This window comes from Chelonoidis abingdonii, chromosome 11, assembly GCF_003597395.2.
Source record: "Chelonoidis abingdonii isolate Lonesome George chromosome 11, CheloAbing_2.0, whole genome shotgun sequence".
Classification (NCBI taxonomy): Eukaryota; Metazoa; Chordata; order Testudines; family Testudinidae; genus Chelonoidis; species Chelonoidis abingdonii.
The window spans coordinates 3,901,586-3,916,202 of NC_133779.1; the positions used below are offsets into that span (position 1 = coordinate 3,901,586).

The following is a 14,617-nucleotide window of genomic DNA, read 5'->3' on the forward strand; positions in this document are numbered from 1 at the left end:
GACCTCTAACTCTCTGCTGCTTCTTCCTCACAGGCCAGCCCCAGTCCGAGCCCAGTGGGCTACAGCCCCATGACGCCAGGGGCTCCTTCTCCAGGGGGTTACAACCCTCACACCCCTGGCTCTGGCATCGAGCAGAACTCCAGTGACTGGGTCACCACCGACATCCAGGTCAAAGTTCGAGACACTTATGTGGACAGCCAGGTGGTGGGGCAGACGGGAGTCATCCGCAGTGTGACAGTGCGTAGAGGGAAGAGCGCTGCTTTTGTGTCGTTGGGCCAGGGAGCAACCAGATGGGGCATAAGGGAGGATCTGATGGGTGTAATTACTAACAAAAAGGTTGAAATAATTAAGGGTGAAATTAATCAAACGCTGGCTAGGCACCAAGGAAAGCATCCTGACAGCGAGAATTACTGTGCTATGGAATTGTCGTCCTGGGGGCAACCCCTGGGGCCTCTTTAATTAAGACTAGGTGAAGCCTGGAGAGTATTGCTGTAGAGAACAGCCCTGCCTGGAGCGGTGGATTGGAAGCAAGAACTCAGGCCGCCGTCACTTCTGAATTCTCTGTCTGATCTAATTCAGGATATTTGTAGCTTCAAGGTCTGGATCGTGCAGGTGTTGGGAAGAGGGGGTGTGTAAAGAAACCCAGTTAGTCAGACCAAATTACTGCCTGTGTGCATGGCTGTATTGGGTCCGGTGTCTGTCCTCCAATGTTTATCCCTCCCCCATGCATATATAAGGTAGATAAGAACGGCCAGACTGGGTCAGACCAAAGGTCCATCTAGCCCAGTATCCTGTCTGCCGACAGTGGCCAACGCCAGGCGCCCCAGAGGGAATGAACAGAGCAGGCAATCAGCAGGTGATCCATCCTCCCAGCTTCTGGCAAACAGAGGCTCAGGATGTGTGAGCAGGTTTGAATTGTGCAGGATAGTGCATAGGAGGCAGAGAACAGAGCGAGGGACATAGAGAACAGTGGTGCCAACACGTGGTGCAGTGCATAACCAAATGCATCCAGTTGCAAGGCCACTAAGGGGGGGAGGGAAAAGTTAAGGGAGGAAGATGAGTTGTAAGAACACACTTGGTTAGCAGCAAGCGCGCACACGAAGGCCGTTGACACCACAAGCTGCAGAGAAGGCACTTGTATCCACCTTTCTGCGGCACACCTGTGTGCGGATAACAAGAGTATCGAAGTGCTAGCTGCTTGGGCATATACTTGGGCGGCTACCCCTTGCTGAATACTGTGCTGATGTGTGTATGCAGCTGTTTGTTGACTTGCGTGAGCTAGATCAAAGCCCACCCATGCTGCAATCAGATCTGCGTTTGCAGCGGGGAGATACCCTAAGTGGCTATTGAGGGGGGAACAGAGTTTCTTGAGGATCAGTTGGAACCTTCCTGGAATTCCGGAGGGTTCGCATCCCGGGGTGGGAAGAGATGAAGTCTCGGCTTTGCATTTGAGCTCAGGTGTGCTCTACAAAGGGGTTTGAAAGAGCCCTTTGGCTTGGTGTCGGTGCCTGACCAGGCTGTCTTCTCCTGTCAGGGCGGAATGTGTTCAGTCTACCTGAAGGACAGCGAGAAGGTGGTCAGCATTTCGAGTGAGCATCTGGAACCCGTCATACCAACCAAAAACAACAAGGTACGTTAACGCCAACCCATCTGTCTGGCCGCTCGGATCAAATCGCTTCTCTAGCCTCTCCGGTGGTTGGATTATACTGTCCTATGCAGAACCTGGTTCTGTAGGTCTGTGTTGGGTCTTGATTAAGAGTAATTTGTTCCTGGTTGGTGCGGTACTGCCTATGGGCCAACCATGCTGCTGTGCAACCGACCAGGCAGTGGCCCTAGCCTTAGATTGTTAGGAGTACAAAGGGAGGGAATTGTCCCAGTTAGTTGCAATATGTCCCACGAAAATAGTCCCTATTCAAGCAGTTATAACAACCATCCCTTGCTCTTACCTAGTGCTTTCCATCAGCAGACCTCAAAGCGCTTTACAAAGGAGGTCAGAGTAGTCATGCCAGTTTTCCCAATGGGGAAACTGAGGCACAGGAGGGTGTGGGGGAACATGAATTTCCCATGGTCACCCAGGAGGTTTTATTCTGTCTGTATAGGGCCTGGCACAATGGGTCCATGACTCTGGCTCCTAGGTGCTCCTGCAATACAATCATCCTCCATGGAGAAGTTTTTAGACAGTGAGCTCCATGGGGCTGGGACCAACCTGTCTTCTACGCTTGGGAACACCTGGGATGCTGTGGGAGCCACCAGAAAGAAAGAATAGTTCCTTTGCCAGTTATGCTTGTCTGGGCCCTGCATTGCAACTAATAGCCTTTCCAAGCTGCAGAGATCATGAATATTAATGTTCCAGACACGGGGTAAGAGAGCAGCCCTGTCCTGAAGACCTTCCAGTCTATTTAGACTAAACGTGGAAATGGAGACGGCCTGCTTTCTCTGAGACCACCTTGATGTCTGTTCTTAGGGTCTCCTCCAGCCCTGAGCTCACCTGACTGCCTCCCTTGTTTATCTGAACATTTCACTTATCTCCACCAGCCTTGAGCTAATCAGGATTTTACTGAGCAATACATGTGGTGGGGTTGGTTGTTCGTATGCCTAGAGAGGAAGGATGGTTCAGTGGTTAGGAGGCTAGTCTGGGATTCTGGAGAGCTGGGTTCAATTTTCACTTGGGCAAATCACTTTGACTCTCTGGGCCTCAGTTTTCCCCATCTGTAAAATGAGGATAATACTAATAATAGTTAGGTTTCTTTTAACATTTTCCATCTCTGGATCCTAAAGTGCTGCCCTACGTCCCAGGGGGTTGGAAAGATACATACACTTAGGGGGCAGCCAGATAAGGATCATAGAGAGGAACTTATTGACCCTGTGCAGCCAGTTCTGTTTTCAAGCCATGCCACTTTTACCCCACAGCAGACACAATCAGTTCTGACTTCCTCTATCAAATCTAGCAGAAGCATAATCCCATTGCCCATCAAGCTCCTGTGCTTGCTTTCTCCAGGTGAAGGTGATCCTGGGGGAAGACCGGGAGGCGACGGGCGTCCTCTTGAGCATCGACGGAGAGGATGGCATTGTCCGCATGGACTTGGAGGAGCAGCTCAAGATCCTCAACTTGCGGTTCCTGGGCAAGCTGCTGGAGCCTTAGGGCCAGGGCCTTTTTAGCAGTTGACCAGAGACTGGTTCAACGTGTCCTTGTACAGAGTTTGGGGTTGGGGTGGGGGGTTGCTGCTTTTTTTTTTTTTTTTTTTTTTTTTTCCTCCTCCAGAACAGCTGGTGGTTGTTTTGGGAGTTTTGTTTTTATTTGTAATGCTGCAGTTATGTCTCATGAGTAAATTGGGCCTGGAGTAGGAAAAACAGTGTGTGCGCACGTGTGGGGAGGGCAGAGAGTTAGGTCCCGTAGCACTAAATGCGCTTCATCTCCTTCCTCTTGAAAAAGGAAACCACTTGCTGTGCCTGCGTTTCAATAAAATCATCTGTCCCGTGCCCCCCACATTTGCTTGGTCTGTATCACCGGATGCAATAGGCTGCCTGGATCCTAGGCCACGGTCGTAGGAACGGCTCAAATGCAGCCTGCCGGACGGAATGGACGAGAATGGAACAGCTTGATCTTGTCTGAGCGTCACTTTTTTTTTTTCTTTTTTTCCCTTTGCCTCCTATTATCCTATGAAATAAACAAAGGGAAATCGTAAAATATCCAAAGAGACAAGGGGAAGGAGCAGAAGCCAAAATGAGGAAAGATCTAAATGTTCTTTAGCCAGTTAAGTTCGATATATGCAAGTCAGGAGGGTCTGATGAAATTGCTTCAGTTAGTTCCTTACACACCTTAGGGTCAATCTCAGAACCATTAGCAGTGATCTTCAAGAACTCCTGGAGGAGTTGAGGTTCCGGGAGACTGGAGAAGGGCAGACATGGTACCTGCCTTTAAAAAGGGGAACAAAGAGGACCCGGGAAATTTGTAGGCCAGTCAGCCTATCTTCGATACCTGGAAAGATATTGGAACCAATTGTTTAATCTGTTTGTAAGCACCTAGAGGAGGGGTAGGCAACCTATGGCATGCGTGCTGAAGGCGGCCCATGAGCTGATTTTCAGTGGCACTCACACTGCCTGGGTCCTGACCGCCGGTCCTGGGAGCTCTGCATTTCAACTGAAGCTTCTTAAACATTTTATAAACCTTATTTACTTTACATACAATAGTTTAGTTTTATATTATAGATTTATAGAAAAGAGACCTTTAAAAATGTTAGTGTATGATTGGCATGCGAAACCTTGTATTAGAGTGAATAAATGAAGATTTGGCACAGCACTTCTGAAAGGTTGCTGACCCCTGCCCTAGAGGATAATGGGGGGAGGGATAGCTCAGTGGTTTGAGCATTGGTCTGCTAACCCCAAAGTTGTGAGCTCAATCCTTGAGGGGGCCATTTAGGGACCTGGGGCAAAAATCTATCTGGGGATTGGTCCTGCTTTGAGTAGGGGGTTGGACTAGATACCTGCTGAGGTCCCTTCCAACCGTGCTATTCTATGATAAGGAACAGCTTGCATGGCTTTAGAAGAGTAAATCATGCCATGCCAAGCCAACCTTATTTTCTCCTTTAATAAGGTTATCGGCGCGGTGGATGGGTTGGAGGGGAACCTGTAGATGCTTGATTTGATGAAGGCATTTGACAGTGCCCCATGACATTCTCATAAGCAAATATGGTCTAGATGAGATTATTCTACGATGGGTGCACAGTTGGTTGAAAGACTGTACTCAGAGTAGTTATCAGTGGTTTGTCAAATTCAGGGAGTGTATGTAGTGGGGTCCTGCTTGGGTCAAGCCTGGGGCTGGCACTATTCAATATTTTCATTAATGGAGTGGAGAGTATACTTATCAAAGTTACAGATGACACCAACCTGGGAGGGGTTGCAAACACTTTGGAGGGCAGGATTAGAATTCAAAACAACCTTGACAAATTGGAGAATTGGTCTGAAATCAACAAGATGAAATTCAATAAAGACACATGCAAAGTACGTCGCTTAGGAAGGAAAATGCAAATCCCAAATGGGGAATAACTGGCTAGGGGGTCATATTGCTGAAAAAGCTCTGCAGGTTATAGTGGATCAGAAGTTGAATGAGTCGTCAATGGGATGCAGTTGTGAAAAAGGCTGATGTTCTGCAGTGTATGAACAGAAGTGTTGCATGTAAGCCATGGGAGGTAATGGACTCCCGCTGTACATGGCACTAGTGAGGCCTCAGCTGGAGTGCTGTGTCCAGTTCTGGGTGCTGCACTTGAGGAACGAGTTGGATGAAGTGGAGAGAATCCAGAGGAGAGCAACAAAAACGATCAACAGTTTGACCTGACCTGTGGGAAAAGGTTAAAAAAAAAATGGGCGTGTTTAAAGCCTTGAGAAAAGAAGACTTGCGGGGACCTGATAACCATCTTCAAATATGCTAAGGGCTGTTCTGAAGAGGATGGTGATCAATTGTTCTCCAGGTCCTCTGTAGGTAGGACAAGAACAATGAGTTTAATCTGCAACAAGGGAGATTTAGGTGAGATATTAGGACAAATTTTCTAACTCTCAGGGGAGTGAAGCTCTGGAACAGGCATCTAAAGGAGGTTGTGGGATCCCTGTCCCTGGAGGTTTTTCAGAACCATTCCCCTGACTTTCTCTTTCATGTCTAATCACTGCTTTAAATCCAGTCCAAGTAGCTGAATGTTCTTGAAACAGCTGATGGCTGTTTGCTGACCCACAGGCAAAATTACCTGGTGCAGAGTTGGCCACCTCAGCACCATTTTTACATTTTCCCCCAAGTTGGCCAGCGATTACAGACTGAGTCACTTTCACTCGTGTCTAATGTGTTTCTCGTTTTTATTTTCTGGTTCATATGCACCAGCTCAGTGCTGTAATAGAATCATAGAAGATTAGGGTTGGAAGAGACCTCAGAAGGTCATCTAGTCCACCCCCAACTAAATCATGCCAGCCAGAGCTTTGTCAAGCAGGGCCTTAAAACCTCTAAGGATGGAGATTCCCCCACCTCCCTAGGGAACCCATTCCAGTGCTTCACCACCCTCCTAGTGAAATAGTGTTTCCTAATATTCAACCCAAACTTCCCCTACTGCAACTTGAGACCATTTCTTCTTGTTCTGAAGAAGCTGGGTTACGTGCACTAAGGGGAAGATTTTGTTTTTCACTGAGAATTATTTTTTCAAACGGAAAGATTTTGTGGGTGGTCTTACATTATTAACCCTAATTTGGAGGCCACAGACCTAAGCCAGAGTCTTCCTTTAAAAGAATTTTCTCCCTTCACCAAAGAGTATCAGACAGGGATACTTTATCGGGTTCTTTTATAAATTTGAATAAAGGGAAAAGAAGTTGTGATAAACTGTTGCCTCGCCACTCAGCCTGCTGTGAGTTTTGATGAGTATTGTTAAAAACCTTAACAGCAGAGGTTTGTAGAAAATTGTATTGCACTTGCTTTTGTTTTCCTTGAAGAGGTGACATCAATTTGCAATTTTCAAGTAATTTCAGGTAGTCTGAAATACATACAGAAAAGCAGGGACTGTTGAGGGATCACTTCACCCAGTCCTGCAGTGAAACCACACCTGGGCTTGGACTGGGCAACTTTGGAAGAGGGTCCAGTCAACTCTCCTGAACCACTTATAACATGACGTGAGGAATATTTTTTCCTCCAGTGTCAATTCAGTGGGTGGAGCAGGATAACTTAAATGTGTTCAGGCTGTGGTTGCAAAGTTTGGACTGTACAGTCTCCTTGATCAACAGGCTGTTTACAAGAGGAGCACATATTTGGCATGTAAGTGCATGTGGCCACAGCTTGTGAAAATGATCCTTAAAGTGCCGTCACTAGGTTTCAGAGTGAACACCGTTGTGAGAAGAATGGAGTGTTCCACAGTTCTCAGAAAGGCAGTTTCAGCCTCACAGGTGAGGAAGTCGTGTCCAACTCCTCCTCTGCACTGAAGTGGGTCAAAGGTTTTAATTCCAGGGAAGGCTCAGATGCTGTAGCATTAAAATCCTGGGGCCGTGCCCTGTGCCCAGCTGCTAGGAGTGCGCCAGAGGAGTCTCTGGAAAAAGTAGGAACGCAAGGGCCAGAGCTGAGGTGCTAGTGGGACCCGGGAACAATCAGTGCCACGCTCCCTCCATTGCCCCCAACTTCCTCCCTCCTGCAACCCCTCGCCACAGCCCTTCCTGCCAGCTTCAGACAGCGCGAAGGGCGCCACTACCCCCATCTGCCTCCTTTGACCTTCGCCGGCTTCCGTTTGTCTCGCCCTTCCCCTTCCCTGCTCTGATTGGCTAGGACGGGCGGGCGAGAGGTGTTTTTGTAATTGGTTGATCTGACCTCTTAGCTCCGCCTCCTTTGGTTTGTCATTGGCCAGGCTCTCTCCCTCAGGGCCTGTCGCTTGCAATTGGTTTACTTAGCCAAGTTGGGTGGGAGGGGTCAGTGCTGTTCCGATGCCTAATTGGTCGAAGGCCTCGGTGTGGGCGTTTCCTTACGTATTTTTCCTCTGATTGGCTGAGCTCCCCACCTCCTTTTCAATCTCAACGGCTACATCCTTCCTCCCCTCTCGCGCCTGGATTGGTGGTCTGGGCTCGACGCGCTCTGATTGGGCGGAAGGCGGCACCGCGCGCCTGCGCGCTGCGCTGCGGGGGGAGGAGGAAGATGGCGGCGGCGGCGGCGGCTCGCGGGCTGGTTGTGGTGGCCGCGTGCCGGGGCCCTGGTGTCCGCGGCTGAGGGGCGGCTGCTGCCGGCGGCTCCGGGCGGCCCCCGGCCGTTCCTAAGCAGCGGGGCGCCGCAGAAGGGCGGGGGGGTGGGCTGGCTCGAGGCGCTGCTGCAGGACAAGCTCCGGCAAGCACCAAGCAGGTGCGGGGGCCGGGGCTGCTAATGGGGGGACAAGGGGAGGGATGTCTGAGGGGGGGAAAGGTGTTCCGGGGGGAGGGAAGCGGCGGGAGGGAGAGGAGGAGGGTGGAGTCTGGGGAGAGGGGGGATGGAGGGTTTGGGGGGGAGAATAGGGAGGGGAAGGGGTGGGGAGCTGGGAGAGGGGGGATGGTGGGGGTTGTGGGGGGAGGGGGGAATGGAGTGGCAGCTGAAGTCGGGCAGAAGGGATTCGGTGGGTTCCTCATGGGATTGGGAGCTGGTGTGTGGGGAGGGGGGTTCTCAATGGGATGTAAATGTGTGGAAGTTTATCAGTGGGGCTGATGTGTGGGGAGGAGGAGACGAGGTTATGGGGGGGTTATTAGTGGGGGAGGGAGAGAGTATGTGTAGGGAGGGACCAGAAAGGGATTATGGGGAGGGAGGAGAAATTAGAGAGGGGGTGGGAATTGTTATTGGGGAAGGAGAGGGAGGAGTGAGGGGCAGGTAGTCTTCATTGCAAGGAAAGAGGGAGGATGGAAGGGGGGAGTGGGGTTGTTGATGGGGGGGAAGGATGGTGAATAGGGGGACAGGAGAAGGGGGTTGATTGTGGGGGAGTTTAGGTGCTGTTGAGGGGAGAGGGGAGGAGGATGAGGTGTTTGTTGGGGAGATGCTGTGACAAGAAAAATTGGGTGGGGGGTGGTGGTGGTGGTGGTGGGGCAGCCCTCAGGAGGGAGGGGGGCAGATCAAATCCAGCACTGGGGGGTTTGTCTGTTGGTGGGGACTATAGATGGGTGGGGAGGAGGATAGTACGCTGGGTGGGGGAACAGGAGGAATGAGGCTGTGAATGGGGGAAGATAGGAAGTGTGAGGGGGATATGAGTGAGCGGTTGGGGGCTGGAATTGGAGAAGGAATGGGGCTGGGTGGGGAGCAAAGGAGGGTTGGGTGGATTATAAGTGGGCTGGGAGGGACGATGGATGGAGTTGGGGAGAGACCAGAGGGTGATTTGTCATTGATGGGAAGGGATGGGGTGTGAATTATGAGAAGGTGGGGACCAGAGAAGGGACAATTGGTGGTTGTCAGTAGGGGAGGGAGGTGGTGTATTACTTTAAATGGGATACGGGAGTCAAAGGTGTTAACATAATCCAGTCATTCTCCATCATTAAGTAGCGTTAAACAAGATCTGAGGTTTGGTATGCATAGAGCTCAGCCTACTTAGTCCCATGGCTAACACACCATTAAAAATCCTTTTAAGCTTTTATGAAAGATACAGAAAAGAAGGAAAATCAGGTAAAACATTCAAAACATAAAATACAAAATAGGCATCCCTTGTTCTCTGTCCCTTTTGGCTGGATAGAGCTTTTTAGGAGGAATTCCCCCTACTGTTTGACAGCTTCTTAGATGGTATCAAAGATGGCAATAACTGTCCTTTTGGAAGAAGTTTAGCTGAGAAGAGCTGGAGCTGCTGTTAAAAGTCCAATCCTGTTCCACCTCAGATGGTGTTTGGGATTCAGCAGGAACCTATAGAGGTGGGAGTAGCATCTGAGTCCCTCTCTCTGGCCCTGTCTGATCAGGACATCTCTTAGACTCAGGATGACAAAGGCCCAGGGTCCCAGGAGGTCATGGGGGCTGGGAGCTATGATGGTGAAGCTCACTCCAGAAGCCAGTTTTTCTCCCGAGAGCCTTTCCTTAAGGATCCACAAAGAGAGCATGGGTGGAATAACCCGTCCTCTCACTATTTTGTCCATCAGTTAGTCCTAGTTTCCAACACACTGGCTTTGGTTCATTGATTTCTGGTTCTGCATTCGCGTTGTTTACCAGGCATTACCTTAACACAAGCTTTGAGTTATATCGGTTGGCCTTTTTGTTTGGACTAGTTCAGTCTTTCTGTCTCCATTTCATACCTTTCCCCTTCAACACTTGTTGTTACAGATTATTATGACATCTTATGAACTTACTCTCACTTTTTACAGATAAACTCGCTGTTGGGGTAAATCTGTAGACCGAGTTATTACACCTGGGGTGGGAGGGGGTGTATGTGCGGGGGGAGGACATTAGAAAATGGTTGAGGGCATTGTCAGTGGGAAGGAAGAGAGCATGGGGTAGAGCATTTGGGGGAGTGGAGGGAGAAAGAGAAGGAGGGGTTATCAGTGAGTGGGGGAAGGGTAGTGAGGTGGGTTGTTAATGGGCAGGACCAGAAAGTGCTGGGAGGGGATTAGGGTGGGGGGTTTGTCAGTGGGGGCAGGAAGGATGGTGTTTGGAGAAGGTTGAGGATTGGGAAGGGCATGGTTGTGGGGGATGTGAGGGGAAGGCTCGGGGTTGCCATCCAAAGGGAATTGGGGCTGGGAAGAGGTGGGGAAGTAAAAGCAGAGAGGGAGGTTCTGAATTGGTTGGGAGGATGGTGTATGGAGAATTGAAAGACAGGGATTTGATGATGGGGTCTGATGGAGCTGGGGAGTGTGGGGGCAAGGGGAGGGATTAGGGAAAAGGGGAGTTGGTCTTGTCTCATCCGGTGACCTGTCTGGCATACTGTCAGGGTACGTCTACACTACCGGCTGTATCAGCAGGTAGCAATCGATTTCTCGGGGATCGATGTATCACGTCTCATCTAGATGCAATATATCGATCCCCGAACGCGCTCCTGTCGACTCGAGAACTCCCCCAACTCGAACGGCGGTAGGGGAGTCAACAGGGGGAGCCGCGGACGTTGATCCCACGTCGTGAGGATGGTAGGTAAATCAATATAAGATACTTCGACTTCAGCTACGCTATTCATGTAGCTGAAGTTGCATATCTTAGATTGACCTGCCTGCGCCTTCTCCCCGCCCCCCGAAGTGTAGACCAGCAGTCAGAAATGGCCATCACTTGGCATCGAGAGGCAGGCATGACCTCAGCAGAAAGGTCATCAAGGCCTCTACCTGTCTGTCACAAGGTGGCGCTGCTGAAAGGCCTCGCAGAGTCAGCTTTGTCCTGTCCCAACCAAATGTGTGTCAGGCTCCAGAATTAATGCCGAGACCCCAAAACATCCCACAAGCAGGTTGTGGAAATTAGGATATTCCCAGGAAACCTGGGGTCGGAGAGAATTCTTACTCTCTGTCACTGTATCTTCCCTCTTGGCATTGGCACTTCCCTTGCTGTCCACTCACTCACTCTTTGTGCCAGACCGTTTGCCTGTCGCATCTCACATGGTTTGATCTGATTAGTGTTTGGAGGAGACGCAGCCAGGAAAATCCCAGGGTGCTGCAGGGAGCTATGTGAGTATTCAGTGGGGGACGTGCTCATCTGCTTGTGCCAACCTCAGTGCCCTGACATGGTACTAGGGAGTGCTGGGTGGTTCAGGGACGTTGCTCTTTTTCAAATGAGATCTAGCCCAGAGGTCCTGACCACTTGAAAGCAGTACAGTTGCTGTGGTAGTTTTCAAAAGGGCAGCTGGGGGTTTAATCTTGGTCTCGTGCCCATATTTCTGCTTGGATAGTCATATTCGTCCATCCTGCTTCTCTGGGTATGAGTCTTTACGGTGCTGTTAGTCTTTTAACCACGGGAGTAAAAAGTAAACATAGTGCTGTTTTTATAGTTGTTCCAGGTTTAATATCTCAGCGCTCTCAAATGGTTGCTAAACACAATTGTATTCTGGTTAAGACGTGGCATTCAGATTTCAGGCTCGGGTGCAAACATTTCCCCAGTGGTTTATTTTAACCCTCCAAAAAGTAAGGGGAAAATACTTGGTAGCAGAACTTTAAAGCAGTCTTGTAAAATTGTCATGAAAATGTGCCACACTATGAACAAAACCCCACTATCCTACCCTTTGCCATGACATCTGATCACTAATGAAAAAACCTTGTACTTTACTCTGCCCAAGCAAATGGATGAGGAGAATTTTGCAAGTCTGATGCTATTTTCTTGGGGTCAGGGGTTTTCTCCGGTTGGCACAACATTTGACAGTGTGTGTTTGTGCCTCATTAATAGAGCACAGAAACCTTAAGGGAGACCAGTCTTCCCAGGCTGAGATGACTGGACTAGATGTGGGGTCAGAATGGGGGGGGCAGTGGGGGGATGGTGGTACTTACTCTAACAACACTATCACGAGGTGCCATGCTCAGTAGATTGCACAAATCTTCCTCTTGGATGCTTGATCAGCATAAAAATAGGTAACATTGTTGACATTTAATTGCCTCATTGGGATACAGAATTCCCTTTGGATGAATGAAGCAGTTAATGCTCCTTTTAGAGCTTTAGTTTCAGGCAGTCTGCATATTCAGGCAGCCTCCACTATATTGACTCAGGGCTTGGCTACATTGGCACTTTACAGTGCTGCAACTTTTGCGTTCAGGGGTGTGAAAAAACACCCCCCTGAGCGCTGCAAGATGCAGCGCTGTAAAGCGTCAGTGTAATCAGGGTGGCAGTGCTGGGAGCGCGGCTCCCAGCGCTGCACGCTACACCCGTAAAGGATGTGGTTTACGTGCAGCACTGGGAGAGCTCTCTCCCAGCGCTGCCGCTCTGACCACACTCAGCTTTGAAATTTCTAGTGTAGCCAAGGCCTTACAGTCATTTCACATTTCGAAGGATCCGTCTATACCGTAAAGTCTGAAGAATTTGCTAATCTGATCTCTGACTAGATGATATAATGGATCCTGTCCATCTCTAATTTCTCTGATTATGTTAATTGCTTTCTTTATTCCTGTGACAGGGAGTTCTGTAAAAGGTTCTGTAATCACGTTTTGGTACTAAACGGAAAGGCCAGTGGAATTTTTTCCCTAGAGGTTTTGAGTCCAGTGAGTCAGTTATTTGGCTGTGTGTCATTCTCTTCTCTGTAGCTATGAACTTCTGTCACTTTCACACCTACTAACTTAAATCTTTTCTCTTTTCCACCCTCCGTGGGTAGTCAACAGAGGGAGGAGATGGGAAAGGCTCCAGTTCTGATGAGCAGCAAGAGAAGAAACAGAAGGAAAATACAGCCTATGCCAAGAAAATGGTGCTCCGGATAGCAGGACTAATGGGAGCTGGTAGCGGGATAGCAGTTATCTATATTTTTGGTAAGTTGTTCCAATCCATTTGGGATATAAATGTATTAACAATTATATAAAAATGTCAGCAAATGTGTTATTTTCAGTGCTCTTCTGATTGTTCTCTAGCAGCTGATTTCCCCCTGCCCAATAACTGACTGTATTTTATTACCTTTCTTCCAAGGATTTCAAGGCTTTTACAAAAGCTTAGCTCACAACCCCACTGCAAGGCTGTGAAGGATAGTTATTCCTGTTGTATAGATGCTTACGGTGCATGCCATTGACTTGCGTCACAAGAGTTGGTAGCGGGGTCAGGAATAGAACCCAGGAGTTCTGTTCTCTCCATTTGTATTTAATATTTATATTACTGTGGTGTTCAGAGATCCCAGTCAGGGTCAGGGCCCCATCTGTAGAAGGGGAGCTAATGATCCTGACCTCCCTTGTAAATGGTACACCGCCAGACTCATCAGATATTCAGTCCTTAAAGGACAAGAAGAAGTCCGGTGACACCTTAAAGACTAAAAGATTTATTTGGTCATAAGCTTTCATGGGTAAAAAAAAAAAACCCTCACTTCTTCAGATATTCTTAAAGGAACCCAGCATGGGAAATCTAACTCTGACATTCCTTTTATGAGTGCCACATAAATTACTTTGAGATCTAAAAGCACTAAATAAAGCTAGGCATTATTGTGCTAGGTGCTGTTCAAACACACATAGGTATGGTCCTTAGCCCAAAGAGCCTGCAGTCTAATCCACTAGACCTCCCTTGCTTGATCTGTCTAGATACTTACATGACAGCCATCACTGTAGTATCCGACCTTCATGCAAAAGGTGTCTGGCCAGTCAGTTTAGCCGGGAAGGGGGTTTGTTGATATCCCAACATAGTACCAAGACTGCTAGTTTTTTTTTTTTTAAAGGGATGCTTGTATTTTAATGGCAATTTTAAAAATATTTTTCGGGAAACTTAGCATTGATATCTCTGGCACAGAACTGAGCCCATTAGTGAGACAGTCTGTACTACTGCAGTCTGTTTATAACGTAGTCTTCTGTTTCCAGAGCTGTCAATATGGAATCCTTCGTGATCACTACCTTCACTTAATACTCTACTTATTATACAACGTCGCACACGAATAAATGGAATAACTGCATCGTTGATTTGTGTTGGGTGCTTTCTGATCTAAACAAAGTGGGGGTGCAGGGACATCTTGTGCCACAACTTCTCAGGCTGGGGAAGTTTCTCTGCAGAGATCTGTTTGTTGGGTTGAGGCCTTCACATTTTTAATGTGCCCGGGTGTACACATGAGTTCTGGGACCTGTTTGTAACTGTTCGTGTTGCACAATGTTGGCTGATAAAGTGGCTGATTTCTTCCTTCCTCTTCTGTTTTGCTGGCAGGTAGTAATTCAGTGGATGAGCAAGGGGCTAAGGTAAGGTGCTTTCTGTGTTCTTTGGATTTTGCTCCTTATGATACAAGGGAATTGTCGGTAGAACTGCAGTGAACAACAGTGCTGTTTGCTTGGTGAATGCCACAAGAGGGCGCAGTTCCTATTTGAAAGTGTTCTGCACGGCTGCTTATGTCTGCACCAGGAGTCAGTAATGATCTTGCTTGCATGAATGAATGGTACAAGATTAGGTTTATGGTTGGGGGTGAGGGGTGTTCGTTAAATCAGCCAGTTACTCAGACAGTTATCGCTGTTCTCTTAGTAACTGGCCAGCTGAACTTTGCTCACTGACTGTGATTTGGTTGACTTCCTCCTTACCAAATGAGGAGGAGAC

The 14,617-nt window shown here is 48.6% G+C and overlaps 2 protein-coding genes across 6 annotated transcripts in view; both read left to right on the forward strand.

Annotated features, from left to right (window-relative positions):
- Positions 1 to 3,482, forward strand: part of SUPT5H (SPT5 homolog, DSIF elongation factor subunit) — a 28,863-nt gene extending 25,381 nt beyond the window's left edge. For all 5 annotated transcript variants that reach the window (XM_075070629.1, XM_075070631.1, XM_032776247.2 and 2 more), the window contains 3 exons: positions 34 to 237; positions 1,535 to 1,630; positions 2,999 to 3,482. In XM_075070629.1, the coding sequence (XP_074926730.1) occupies positions 34 to 237; positions 1,535 to 1,630; positions 2,999 to 3,142 (444 nt within the window). In that variant the 3' untranslated portion in view covers positions 3,143 to 3,482. The remainder of the gene's footprint in view (positions 1 to 33; positions 238 to 1,534; positions 1,631 to 2,998) is intronic.
- A 5,839-nt stretch (positions 3,483 to 9,321) lies between these two features.
- TIMM50 (translocase of inner mitochondrial membrane 50) overlaps positions 9,322 to 14,617 on the forward strand; it is a 47,709-nt gene continuing 42,413 nt past the window's right edge. Inside the window, exons 1-3 of the mRNA XM_075070634.1 lie at positions 9,322 to 9,369; positions 12,723 to 12,873; positions 14,237 to 14,268. Coding sequence (XP_074926735.1) covers positions 9,337 to 9,369; positions 12,723 to 12,873; positions 14,237 to 14,268 — 216 coding nt within the window. The 5' untranslated portion in view covers positions 9,322 to 9,336. The remainder of the gene's footprint in view (positions 9,370 to 12,722; positions 12,874 to 14,236; positions 14,269 to 14,617) is intronic.